We start from the raw sequence: 14109 nt of genomic DNA, 5'->3' as shown, positions 1-14109 counted from the left end.
TGTTCGTGGAGTATTTTTAATAGAAATGAAAGATAAAGCGAAGGATACAACGAGAGTTTATGGATGTGTGTGTGTGTGTGTACAGGTGTAGATACTTAGGGAGGATGGGAATTACGACAGACTAAAATCTACTGGAAAGTGTGGTTTGAAGTTTCAAGCTCAGTCTGAAGCTGAGATGTGGAATCACGATGCAAATGTTTATTTCATTTGGTTGAAACTTAGTCTCTCAGTAAATACTAAGAACTTCGCTACATATTTCTAGAAATTTAATACGAAGAATTATCACTATTATGAAAAAATATTTCAATAGGAAAGAGAAATATTTATTTTTACCAAAAATTCAATTCTAATTGTGTATATTGAAAATTGTATTAATCGATAGTAGAAGAATGATAGTTTGTAAGGTATCGTGGCAAATATTCAGAGGAATAAAGCATACAGATCGATAAGAGCACGTTGACGTTATCGAAAGGTTAATTGGAAGTACGTGTTTGCGATTGCTTGCCACTTAATTAAGGAAACTGAATACGTAAATATGATTAGGAATGCGATTGAATGCGTAACAAATTAATTAGGTATGATATTTAATTGGTGAAAGGTGTGTGAAAGCTGACGATAGAACGAATTATACGACATGCTTGAAGAAGATCTGAAACACTTGAAGAGTTCATTCAAATTCAAGTGTAGTTACTTACTATACGTATATGTAATTACGAAGTACTATCGAACATGGAGGATCAGAATCATCTACAACGATTACTTTTCTGAACTCAAGAAGATTGTCTTGCCTTTTCTTTTAATTTAAAATTTAGCTTCTACTGCATTTACTTTGAAGAAATACGAAGTAAACGAGGAAATACGAAGTAAAGGAACGCATATCTTCCACGTCTATCAAGACAAATACTATTTTTATCTATTAAAAAATTCTCAGTGAAATAATAAAGAGAAGTCAAATAAAGGAATATCTGCTCGTACTTTCTTCCACAAAGAAAAATTCTCTTCTACATCAATTTCATTCCAATAGTAACTTCATTATAGAAACTCTTTATGATACTACTACCGCCGTTTCCATTATAGCAATAGCACTACTTTCAACGCGAAAACCATTACGTTGCACGATTATCCTCGCGTAATATAAAACGAAAGAAAGATATCACGTACTCCCTTTTTCTTCGCCTTTGTTTCTTCCCCTTTCTCTTCGGTGCATTGTGTCTCTTTGCCCATCTCTCCATTCCAAATTTCTCGTTCGTTCGAACGGTTCGCCAGGGCCACCAGGCGAATTATAGCGATTTACGAGCGTTGATTTACGCTCGACAGATACGTCGATTCCAACGCCTCCAAATTATCCTCTCGAAGAGTCATTAAATAATCGAGGCAACGTTTCGTCAACAAATAAACTCCCTTCGACGAGCCGTGCGAAACAACCAGAAGAACGACGTCGTCACGACCATTGATTTCGGGAGGAGAACGCGCGAAGTCAGTTTTCCTCGTCGCGAAGAAGTTGGCAAGTTCGCTCTGATGGATCTCGATCAACGTGCAACCCATTCATCTCGTACACGACGTCGAAACAGAGCTATCTTCTGACGCTCGTCGTCCTTGTTCTAAATCCCTCGATCGTGTTCTTTGATGTTACACCTCCTCTTCTTTTCACTTTTTCCTGCTCTTTTTTCCTTTCTTTATTTCCTCCGGATGATTGTCTGCATCTTTTCTTACGGAGTTACGGAGCGATGATAGAGTTACGTGGAAATTGAATTTTTGTTGCGGCTGATGATCCATAAGATCTGCTCCTTCCTTCTTATTCTCGTAGTTTAATCTTCTTTATTAGTCTTAATAGTTATCCTATTTTTGGCTTCACTTTTGTTATTGTTCCGTTTCTCCGATAGTTTTGATTTATTTTCTCCGTTGTTTCTAGTAATTATCGTAATATATTGCTTTGATTTGTTGCTCTTCTTTCTCTTACGTACAGTATTTTCCGTATTACTTTTAATAGTTATTGTATCTTTGCTTCGAATTTTGTTATCCTCCTTCTTCGATGGAATTAATTTTCTTTTGTGTTTATTGCTTTTAATAGCTACCCAATCTTTTAATTTATCGTTGTTGTTTGCCTTCTTCGACCGCTTAATCCTTAGAATATTCGAGCTATGATTTCCTCGGATAGAAAATTTCTGGGAAACTGTGCCAAGTCCTACTACTAATTAACGTAAGAAACTTCGAACTTTTAGCAAAACGACGATAATATTCAATGAACGACGAAAAAATAAATGGCATAAAAATTGAATAACAAAAGAAAATCTATTAATATGGATGTCAAATATTTATACGTTTAAAAGCTTGTAACTTCGTTCTTTCGACAGAGACGAACCATTTCCCGTATTATTATTTATGAAAGAGGTTTGGAAAATTTACCAACAACTTTTTAACTTATATAATTCTGAGAAAGATTTGAAATATTTCCGTCAATCAGTATATGTATCTTTCCAAACATCATTTCTCGGATCACATTAGATCACATCACGTGTTTACACGCTGTTACACGAGATTATTTTAGCAGAAGTAAAATCTTGCATCCGGTAGTGTAAATGTTTCGAAAAACACATGAATCTTGTTTGAATGATATTAAGCATCGTTCGAGGCAGCTTTACTTTCAAACAGAATACAGATTATATACAAATTTCCCAAAAATAGCCGTGTATATCATCTATTACTATTTTCATCTCCATTGCGTTCTGTGTGTACTAAGCAAATTTCAAAAGAAAATAAAAATAAAAAAGGAGAAAATATCTTCAAAATCAGCGAGTCACTCTAAGCAAAGACACGATCAATTTTCTATCGACTATCGATCAAAAAATTCCATATAATATACTGTATAGTAAATGAATTTTATGTTAAAAAATAAATGCAACAGAGATATGAATATCTCGCAAGAAGACGAAAAACAGAGTATATACAGAGGAAATATAACGTTCACAAAGATTAAGTATAATCACCACTATCACCGTCTCACAAAAATATTTCTCCGATTCATCTTAAACTTCACAAAAGCATCGTCTCAATGCATTAACACATCACGACGAAATTTTCACTGGCAGTCAATTCGCGTCTTTCAATAATTAACTGTGAGTCACTGTTTAATTTCTCTTTTTCGTTGAAGTATTTCTCCATTTCTTTCTACTGGCAAACTATATCAGCACGATTAAAGCAACGTTCTATCGATACAATCTTCACCGCTAACTAATCTCTCTGATCGATTTTCAATTTTCAATTACATCGTGGAAACAATCGTGCAACTTTCATGAACGATTAACAAAAATTCCTCGAATCCTCGTCCAAGTGTTTTTAACTCTCGCCAAAATGTCTCTGTAACTTGATAACAGCGCACGTAAGCTTCGATACACAAAATCTTGGCTAAAATCCGATCCATTCGCCAAATTATCCTCTGGAAATTGAACTTTCGAATAAAACGACACGCGATATTGATGTGAAAAATGGACGTATCTGATCTGACGTCAGAGAAAAAATGGAAAGTCTCGGTGAAAAGAGGCAGACATCCCTGTCGTTTTGAGCCTCCGGATAAAACTAGTTCGCGGATGGCTGTTGAAGCCCGTTAGCCCTCTCCTTCTTTCTCCGTCGCGCGCGCGACTATTTAAATCTTTTGTAATAGCTACTGGCCAAGACGAGCTTCCACCAAGATTCTGTCGTCACGTGGCGACAAGAACGCTGTCCATGTTCAGCTTTCGTAGGATGTCTCCGCTTCGAGCATCTTCTTTGGGGTGGTTTCGGTGGTTTCTTGGTGGTTTTAGCCACTTGAAATTTGTTTCTCAAAATTTCCAAGTAGCAAGAGAGTAATTTCCTAGAGTTGGAATAGTTGTTAGAGGCTGGCCTTTGGTAAAATGTCGCCCTCTGACGAATTTCTTCTTATGGCGTCGATGATTTTTCTTTCGAAGAAATTTCCTCCAAGTTTCTTTTTTCTCTCTTTTTCATCGTTTGTTATATATGTTTGTTGTATATTTTTTGTTGTCGATGATTGATAAGGTTTTTGAGAACGACATGAAGAGCATTTTAAAATGTAAATTAATGCTTAGTGACGACGTACGGAAATTTTATAACGTTAACGAAGAAACTTTTATTGTTTGGATAAAATTAAATTGAAATCTTCCAGGAAAGAGATTTCCGGTAATCTTCTATCATTTGCTTCGATATATTTTTCCGCTAATTCCTATATTTTAGCGATGACAAGTTCTTCGAAAAAGTGTTCTTTATACAAATTGCGTGTCAAGTATCATCGATCTTTGTATAAAAAGATCTTAAAAAACAATTTTCCTATATCTCGATTCTCACGATAACTACAAGTTAAATTAATCGCTGCAAAAATAGCTCATCGTTAAGAAAACCAGACTTTCCTTTTTTTTAGTGTTTTTTTTAAACATGCTCTTGCCATGCCTTAAAAATAATCGTAAAAGTACAATCTGCTGTTATTTTAAACAAAACACAAAACAGACACTCGTCTTTTAAACACAGAATCTCGGAAGTAGCTGAAGAGGTCAGAGGAAAACTGATACAAGTGAGAAAACATTTCAATTACAAGGACAACGAATAAATTTGTGTTTTATAAAAATATTTCTGTTTATTCTGAAACATTAAAACGTTAGATGTTATCGTTATCACGAAAAAACATATTTCCACTATTTTTCTTTCAAAAGATGCGTTCACGCCGCGTTTCTACTCGGTTCTTCGATTACGCTTCTTTGCATTTTTTAAGATAATCTGCCTAAGTAGTCTCTGTACATAGAACAATTACTCTCAAACATTCGTTTTAAACGAACGTTTCATTTCGTTTGATTTCGAAAATCTGTATCCTTTACTACTTAGAAATATGTCATACAAATAATGCTACATATAAATCATGTCATATGAAAAACAACTACACTTGTATTATTTTTCCACCAAGTTCTTCAACGATACCTGTTAGTAAAAATTATAACTTTTGATGATTTCCTAGAATATACTTTAAAATAGCGCAATTCGCTCTTTTTAACGTTAATTACCTTCCAAACGTTCGAAACGCGAGTTGTGATTTAAACAAAAATACAACAGTTACTCTACATGTTCATCAAGTTCTCCTATTTTACCTAATACTAAAAATAATAGCTTTTATCGATTTTTAAAGGTATTGTTTAAAATAGCCTATCCAAGTCTTCCTAGCGTTGCTTTAACTTTAAACATTCCTATTCAATTTCAACCCCGACGTCTTAGCAGTTCACTCATCTCGTGGCAACCACCAACTGACAGAGAAATAAATTTTTCGGTGTCTCAGATTTCATCCAACGTGATACGGCTACCGTGACGCAACACACGCCTTTTTCCCCCTAGGCAAAAAACACACGCATGAAAGAAAATACGCAGCCTCTAGGATGACGAATCGTTGATTAGGACGCGGCACGTTTCCTTCACGCTGCAATGTAATCTGTCAAGCGTTTTAAAAACGCCTGAAAATAATCCAGCGTGACGCAAGGGGCTGTATAGCTCTCGCTTGTCGAGTTTACAAGCCCCCCATGAAATTCTGAGATACGTACAGGTAGAAATAGTATGAGCACCATGACCAAGAGGCGTGGAAATTATGGGGAATAGTGATCAATAGAGATTCGGTTCGAATCAAATAATTTTTACAAATGTTTCAAGTCTGTATGTATTTGGTGAGAGGTTCTTGGTGGAATTGTATTAGGTTGTCCGAGAAGTGTCTTTCTTTTACAGACCTATCTTTTACAACGATGCATTTTTATACAAACATGAAACCTTATCTGTCGAACGTTGTGATCTTTATTTTGATAGAACAAAATGGATTCCTTATAAAACGAAAGAAACTTTTCGGACGACCTAATACGTAGATAACTTTGTCAGAGGTTTACTATAGAGATTACAGAGAATTACTATATTAGGAAGTATTTTTAGATGAACTTCTATTTTCTGAGAGATTGATTCAATCGCTGTGTTATAGTAACGCAGAAAATAAATTGCAAATATATATAAAGCGATATTTTCTTTAAACCAATTTTTGTTTCCGGAGAAAGTTTGTTGTTGCATCGATATTAATTACATTTTTAATGAACATGTCTAGATCACTGTGATAAAATTAATTGGAAATATTGTACAAGATATTTTTATATTAACTTTACTGTTAAGAAATAAAATCTTGTTTTGGAAGAGATTGATTTTGAAAATTCGTTCCTCCTATTTCGATTCCGTAGGATCTATGAGCAAGCATTATTCGTTTCATTTATATTTGTTGGTATTCATAAAATTGTATTTTGCATATTACCACTCTTAACGGAATGACAATCAATAATTATGATACATTTATATGAAATTTCTCTATATTCATAATTTATTTGTATAAATAATTAGAACTACCCTCATTCGTGTTTCTTAACAGGTAATGTGATTTATAATTTGACAGAAATAAGAATGTTGAAGTAAACTGAGATACATCGGAAATTGAGATTTCAATATTTGTGATGAGAAATTTTTGCGCGAAATATTCACTTCCTATTGATTGTACGTAGTAAGAGTTTATCAGGATTGAAAAGCTATCAATTCACTAAGAAAAGCTGAAGACTAGGTTAAACGATCGAGTTAAGATATGAAAAGGTGAAACAAATTTCAATAACAGTTTCTCAGGAAACGTAAAGGATAATAAAGTTCGAGGCCTGAATCCACTTCGCCAATTTACAATTCTGACTCATTATTACAAACTCAGCTTTCAACAGCGTTGAAACCTTATCAAAATCTTTTTATTCTATTGTATAGTTAACCAATGATAGTTCATTAATGTTTAAGACGCACCATATTATCTTTATTTTTAATATATATAACTGTTAGAATATATAAAACATTAGAATAGAATTAGAGTAATATTATATGGAAAAATAAAAAATATTTTAAATAAAAAAAGACAAGCTTGTCTGTACGTAACATTTCAAAATTCTTTCAAAACTTATCATGTTCAAGAGTTACTTTAGACACTTAAACGTGAGTATAAAAAGAAAGTTCTACAAATAAAAAAGCTTTAGAAAATATTTCCAAATTCATGCTTACTTTCTTATCGAGTTTTCTAATAACGTAATGAAGATTGCTCAATATAAACATTTCATGGTGTTTAATAACTGTGTTTGATTTTGAAGATACGTTTTCTCCCGCTCATATGAACGGCGCTCTTCAAGAATCGGTATAGAGACGACATCTGGATTTCTAGAGCTTCGGTAGAACAAGCGTCTGCCGTGGGCGGGCATTGCTGCCAAAACAAAGCTTTTCTTGGCTCGATGGATAAACAAATTTTGAGAAAATAGCCGGCTTTTCGCAATTCTTCGCCGGCATGAAAATGTTCGACACGTTCTAAACGTTTCATCGTTATGTCGTATTTGTTCAGAAATTAATTATCTTGCATCCCCCGCTACCTTCTTCCTACAGTGCATCTTTGCTCCTTCAACTTATAACATTTGCGATTAAACATTTAGAGAACATTGTTACTTTGTATTTGACTTTTCATTTTCTAATATTATACCACCTAATGACAAAATCCGCAATCACTTAGTTGCCAACCCAATAGTATTATCATTTTGGTATTCTTTGTTATGCAATTTTTTCAAAGATCTTTTGTTATATTTTCATTAGGCAAAACCTGCGATTAGTTTGTTTATATTTTACTTTGGACATAATACGAGGGTCATAGTAACTTTATTAGTTTCACCTTTTTCCTAAATAAAACATGTTTTTATACAACAGAAAAACTTTATCTCTTTAATATTCAAAGGCATTTTTAAAATAATAATTATAGATATTCATTTTTATTGGAGTTTTAAATAGTTAGGATTTACGAGCTATTTAGAATTTAGGGCATAATAAATTTGGAGAGACCATGTTTTCATTACTATCACACTGACAAATTTTCCAGAAAGTTTCATAGAGCTCTAGAACACGTAACACGTAACATCTAAATCTTCCTTATGACTCGAATATTTTTCTCATGCCACAAACACCATTATCTCTGCTTATATAATCAGCCTGGTTACCAATATATTTTGACCTAAAATGTTTAGATAATACATAATGCACGTTTGTTCTCCGGAAAACTGGTAGATAAACCAAATCTATATCATAAATTTCTATCCGCACCGCTGCCAAAGGTATTATTCTTCTATATTTGACTGCTTCAGAAAATTCCACGAGAAATAAAAACAATTAGTACACTCACCATCATCGGAATCATTCAGTCATTGGTTTAAAATAGTAGCGAGATCCATTAAATCACTATTTTACATTTATTCACTTGTCTTCGTTCTTCTTCACGATGATGAAATTCAACAAAATTTCTTTCGCGAATCGAAGACGAAGAAAAATTCGATTTTCCATCTTCGAATTTTTAGCACGATACTCTTTCTAGTATTTTATTTGTATTTTGCCTTATACAAATATTTTTTACTGTACGTGTACAATTTATACTGTACGTTAGAGGTAGTATAGGTTGGAGATTTTGCAAGATTTGCAAGAACGAATAATTATGAAAATATGTTGAAAAATTTGAGAGCTCGAGTGACTGGAACTGCGACAGCTGCCGGCCGGACACGAAGTTGGCGCGTTTGGCTAAGTTTCGAAAATAGTTCGCACCGGATTCGACGATGGTGTGTCTATTTGTAGCATAAAACAACCAGTCAGACCCGCCACGTTTAATTTACGAAACTCCCTAGCGATCTAGTAAAAACTATCTCCTCTTTCAGAAATATCATTTTTATTCTTCTTGTTCTTTGTTTTATCTTTTTCGTAATGAAACATTATTTTTGATTTTTCATATCTTAACTTCATAACTTTAGGTATACAACCTTTTCCAAAACATTGTAAAGTATGATATGGCATTATCTCTGTTTCATAGTCGTTTCTTTTATTTTGAGAATATAGCGAGACTTTCGGTAAGACACAAAGTAAAGTAGCTTAAAACAGCTTTTCTATGCTTTTGTCTGAACACCCTTCACTTTATCTAATATCCAATTATTGCCGAATGCTCTTTATTTTTCGATATTATCGAGCGTTTTTTCTCTGATATCCCACCTTTTATCTAATATTCCCCGTAAATAATAATTGAAAAATTTTCTGAAAAGAAGGATCTCTATGATCCATAACGAACACGTATGTACCGAGCACATGTTTTAGTCAAATAGTTAAATTACCATTATATTTCTCTGAGACATAAACAAAGAGGAAAGTTGATTAAATTTATCAAAATGATAAATTCAAACTAGGTAATACTAAAGCTGATTACGTAATTACGTAATATTCGCTAATATTAAACAACTAGAACTGAGACATTCGATGCAGTTTTGTCTCATGGAATTTTTTTCCAAGAACCTTTTCAATTCCGCTATATGCATTATAAACGTGCGGTACAGAATTGCTGAGCGGGAACAGCCCAGAACAATAATTCCGACCTATGCTAACATAGTAATCCGGTAATATCATAAACTCTTTACCTTGTTCTACTTCAGCGTTAATATGAATAGTCCTCAGCCTCAGCTCTTCGTTCTCATAAATCATCCCTCTCGAGGACTTCCGGTCGAGCTTCCTGTTTGGTTTTACGCTGCAGTCTCTCCGCCTGGCCCTCAGCATCCCAGCGCCACCAACTCTGACACCAGTACCCGCCATCATTTCATTAATTCGATAGTGTCACAGTCACGATAAGTTAAAAAAGAAGCGAAATATAAGAGAAGAAGAAATTCACTTCACCTAAGTGTTCCTTAGTCTACCGATTACAAACTCGTAACATGTCCTTTTTTTTTCTTTAAACTTAAACTTCTTTAGGATTAAACTCACTGTTCTCGACGCAGTCGTTTTCGAGTGAATGCTAATAAGCAAAAGTATATGTTTTATGGGGAACAAAGAGGGACGTTCCGTTGGTTGATTTTTACTTGTGTCTTCTTGTAGCTTTACGATCAGCTGTGAGCCATTTCATGCAGTTTGTACTTTCACTTGATGCCCGTGGACGCGTTAAAACATATTGCGCCATTAAGAAGCGAGTTTAATGTCTTGAGAGAGAGAGAGAAGCGGCGTGTTCAAGTGGCGTTTAATCTTACGTGAAGCTTTTAAATTGGATTTGCGGCGCTGAACTTCCCTCAGATTTTCTTCTTTATGGGCTTCTCTCGAAATTTTTCTTCCTTCCAACTATCTCCAATCGTTCTTTCCCCAATCTTTTTGGGATATTAACTTTCGCGTCTTTTAATTTCCTTCTCTATTAATTTTCTTCCTACCTTAGATGCCTTGCAGCTTATTTCAGTGTTACCAATATAATTAATATCGATTTCGAATTGTATTTTAGATGTCTGGAATCATTTTGTATCTTGGAAATTGTCTTAGATTTTATTCCTGCTTCTTCTACGTTCTTAAATAATTGCATGTCAGTAATTCCAGGATTTCTTAATTTCCCTCTGTTAGAATTCCATCGAGTTAAATAATCAAGTTAAATAATGATTGTTTAATTTCTCACTTAAACCTCTCTCAAGCCTGTTCTTCTCACTTTCCCTTTTCTAAATCTCTCAAGATTTCATATTTCCCCAGATTTTTCAGAGATATCTGTTTCAGAATCTTCGCTTCGATCATATCAGACTTTTTCTTCTCTTTTCTAGAACCAACCTCACGCTCTTAAATTCGGCCCAAATTCTATCCCGCTTCTAAAATTTCTCACGTGTATTATACTCTCTCTCTTTCTCTCTCTCTCCCTCTCTCTCTCTCTTTCTCTCTCTCTCTCTCTCTCTCTCCTACCACTCCTCTATCATTCGATTTTCAACTTCACATACACCTTTCACTTCCTCTGGTCTGCAAACCATGAACCGGAATAAGAAAATTCCATCCAACCTACGCCCTCGTTCTCAAGAATCAACGTCCATAAAAATGGGCGTAGAAATTCCAGAAAAATTGCAAGTTGGATCGAAGCGTCGCGCGACCAGCTCGATCGTAAGACAAGGCCCTTTTCAGCGGAAACGGCATGCTTTCCATCGAGTTGCCGCGCGTCCGCGCCAAACCCGAAAGAATTTGCATCATCCGTTCGTTTATCACGCGTTGTTCCTCCGGTGCAATTTGCCTGCCCATTATTCAAGCGTTTATCAGCGTTTTCGAGCACCCCAGCCCCCCTCTCCTCTTGCACGCCGCTTTTGTCCTTGTGTATTTCTTTCAATTTATTCGCGCGTCCTCCGGCATTTTATCCGAGATGTTCCGCCGCTTCCGGTTTCCCTCTCGCTTCGATTCGCCGGGATTTATTCGCGCCACTGATCCGAATTTATCGCGCACGAATTTTTTCTACCCCCACAAGTTGCTGTCAAGGGTCGAAGCTGGTTTTCCATGGGACTTGGGACCAACCGTTTCCAGTGAACTTTAAAAACATTTGCTGCTTCCTTCGTCTCTTTCTGTTACCGGATTCTTTTTAAATCCTTTTTAGAGAGGATTTTGAAGAAGATTCCTGTTGGACATTAGATCGCATTCTCGATTCGATTTGATATTTGAGATCGCTAGGTCGGTTTTCTGACGTAGTTACTCGTTGAGACGTTGAAGATTTTCAGTATCAAATTTCTTTTCCATGATATCGATACTTGTTGAGAATTAAATATTCGAGTATTCGAACCTAATTAGAAGGTTAATTCCGTCTTCCTTTCGTTTTTGTTGCTTGAAAATGATTCGATGGGTAGTTGCAACGCTGTTGTGATTCCAATGGTTTTAAAAAATATCTTCTGTGCACAAGATTCTTCAAATTGATCTTCAGAAAGTCTACAGATATATCCGAGTTAAATTAAATCCTTCGAGTTATCTTCTAGATCCAGTTTGGATAGATTCCTTTGATGACTGGATCATTTCTCTGAAAAATAAAATATTAATGTTACTTGTTACAATTATTAATGTTGTATAGATTTTTAAAAATCCAATTCAGATTAACTTACCTACACATTTCGTACGTAATAAATTTAAAACACGTTTGAAAGAAATTTTGAAATTTCAATGTTTTGTATTTGATACTTTAATCTCTTCGAAGTTAAAAAATTTGTTTCTTAAATACGATAAATTAGTAATTAATGATAAGTAGATAAATAGTAGGATTTGAAATATATAATTCAAGGTTTCTAACGATGATTAATTGTAAGTAAATAATTGTACAGGATTATTGTGGTAACACGCGTGGGAACTCGTTTCGATTTAAACAGTTTATTTCACGGCGCGTTGAGCACGAGAAACAACCGAAACGCAACTAAATAACATGCAATCGGCTAATCAGCTTGAACACTGAAATCGAACAAAGTGCTCGGATAATCAAAATTGTAATTCTTGCCTAAATAAACTGCTGAATGCAATTAATTGGGACAAAATCAGTGAAATATTGAAATTAAATTCGAAAATTATTTGTTTATAATACACATTTCCTGTATGCGTTTGATATTATTCGAATTCCATAGTCAATTTCATATGATATTTTCAAAAAACGTCGGAATACATGATTCAGAATTAAAAGAACAAATTGTAGTAATATTCTAATTTAAAAATTGAACCTTAAAGACTTTCCATAGAATATTTTACCGTAGAATACACTCCCTTATGCATTTCGACTACTTATTTATTTCGAAGTTCGTTTAGTAGCAACTAATAGTTGTTATTTCTTTTAATACAGTTAGAGCTTGAGAATCAGGTCATGATAATAATAAATTCAAAAGACAAAATAGGAAGAGAAACTCATTATTTTATGTGAAATGTACGAACAAACAAAAATCTTCTTAATGTACATTAAACAATGAACGAAAAAATGCAGAGATATTATTTGGAACGAAATAATTAAAAAATCTCCTATAATTAAATGAATATCTGATCAGAATAAAATCCGTAATCAAGATACATTTTTATATTTACGAGTGAACAAAAAGACCTGCTTGATAAAGATCAAATAACGAGTATTAAACGCAGCTACAGCCATCATTCCATATATATAAAACTATTTCAAACGAAGCAATTGAAAATAAAAATAAGTAGACTAGTAGTGGAATCGTGTCTATTTCCTATATCTGTTCGCTTATTTTCGTCTCCGACTGTATCGAATATATCCAATTGTTCGCGTTCGTATCTGTCTCATATATCGTGTCATATATGTATCATATTCAAAGCATTAACCCTTTCGCTACGGGCGGCTTTTCCGTCGCGTCAAAACAGTGCACAGTGCGCGAGGAAGATCGTCAGCGGCCGCGTTTACGTCTCACTGCAAACCGAGCTATTCTGACGGTGTTTTTCGAAGAAAAACAAGTTTCCACAAAACAGAGTATTTATAACTTCTTAACTTTTAATTACAATTTGGAAACAAAAAGATTACAGAATATAATAATATGATATAATATAACATAATTGTATGATACTAATAGCTTTTAATAATGGTATTGCGTATGGTATTTTTCGAAACATGGTGTTACACATAGGCTAACATGGCAAATCTGGCACTGGTATCGCGATTCGCTCCACAGTTCCCATCAATCGATTATAATCGACAACACACTTTGGTTTTTGAATCATTTTTTTGCGTGCGATAATGACGTTTCATGTGAACAAATTTTTCATTGTACAAAGAGGATAACATATACACTGTCCTCTTGTCACACCATCTTATTGTTAATGAAAAGCTTGAGGATGTATTAGGTTGTCCGAGAAGTTCCTTTCGTTTCATGAGGAAATAATAAACGCACAGTTTTTTTATTTTATATTATTTTGCCGATTTACGTACGATCGATTTTGTTCTGTTGATAACACCGCGACATTTCACAGACTTGGTTTCGCGTTTATATGAAGTTGCAGTGTTGTAAAAAACACGTTTGCGAAAGAAAGACACTTTTCGGACAACCTGATACGATACTCGTCGTATGTACAATACGCGGCATCTTACGCACAGCGACTATAGCCGGCCGTATTGGCGAAAGGGTTAAAGAAACTTGATTGAAAAAGTTCGCTGTAAACAGCATTCCGGCGAAACGAAAATCAGCCAAGTAGAAAAGCAAAAGCCGAAAAAAGAAGATCGGGTCCGGCACAAAGAGCTAACCAACCGCG

The 14109-nt window shown here is 34.6% G+C and overlaps 2 protein-coding genes across 5 annotated transcripts in view; one reads left to right on the top strand and one right to left on the bottom strand.

Annotated features, from left to right (window-relative positions):
• The window catches only part of LOC117215739, a 39816-nt gene extending 28327 nt beyond the window's left edge, over positions 1-11489 (bottom strand). The window contains exon 1 of one of the 3 annotated variants that reach the window (XM_033462196.1): positions 9519-11489. In XM_033462196.1, the coding sequence (XP_033318087.1) occupies positions 9519-9693 (175 nt within the window). In that variant the 5' untranslated portion in view covers positions 9694-11489. Of the gene's footprint in view, positions 1-1161; positions 3571-9518 lie in introns of those variants that run through there. The other 2 variants (XM_033462187.1, XM_033462203.1) reach the window with 2 other exon arrangements.
• LOC117215726 (tyrosine-protein kinase transmembrane receptor Ror) overlaps positions 1-14109 on the top strand; it is a 351580-nt gene that overhangs the window by 117237 nt on the left and 220234 nt on the right. The gene's annotated exons all lie outside the window — the stretch shown is intronic.

Source organism: Bombus bifarius, unplaced genomic scaffold, assembly GCF_011952205.1.
Source record: "Bombus bifarius isolate JDL3187 unplaced genomic scaffold, Bbif_JDL3187 scf7180000007973, whole genome shotgun sequence".
Taxonomy (NCBI): domain Eukaryota; kingdom Metazoa; phylum Arthropoda; class Insecta; order Hymenoptera; family Apidae; genus Bombus; species Bombus bifarius.
This window is presented reverse-complemented; position numbering and strand designations above follow the sequence as displayed.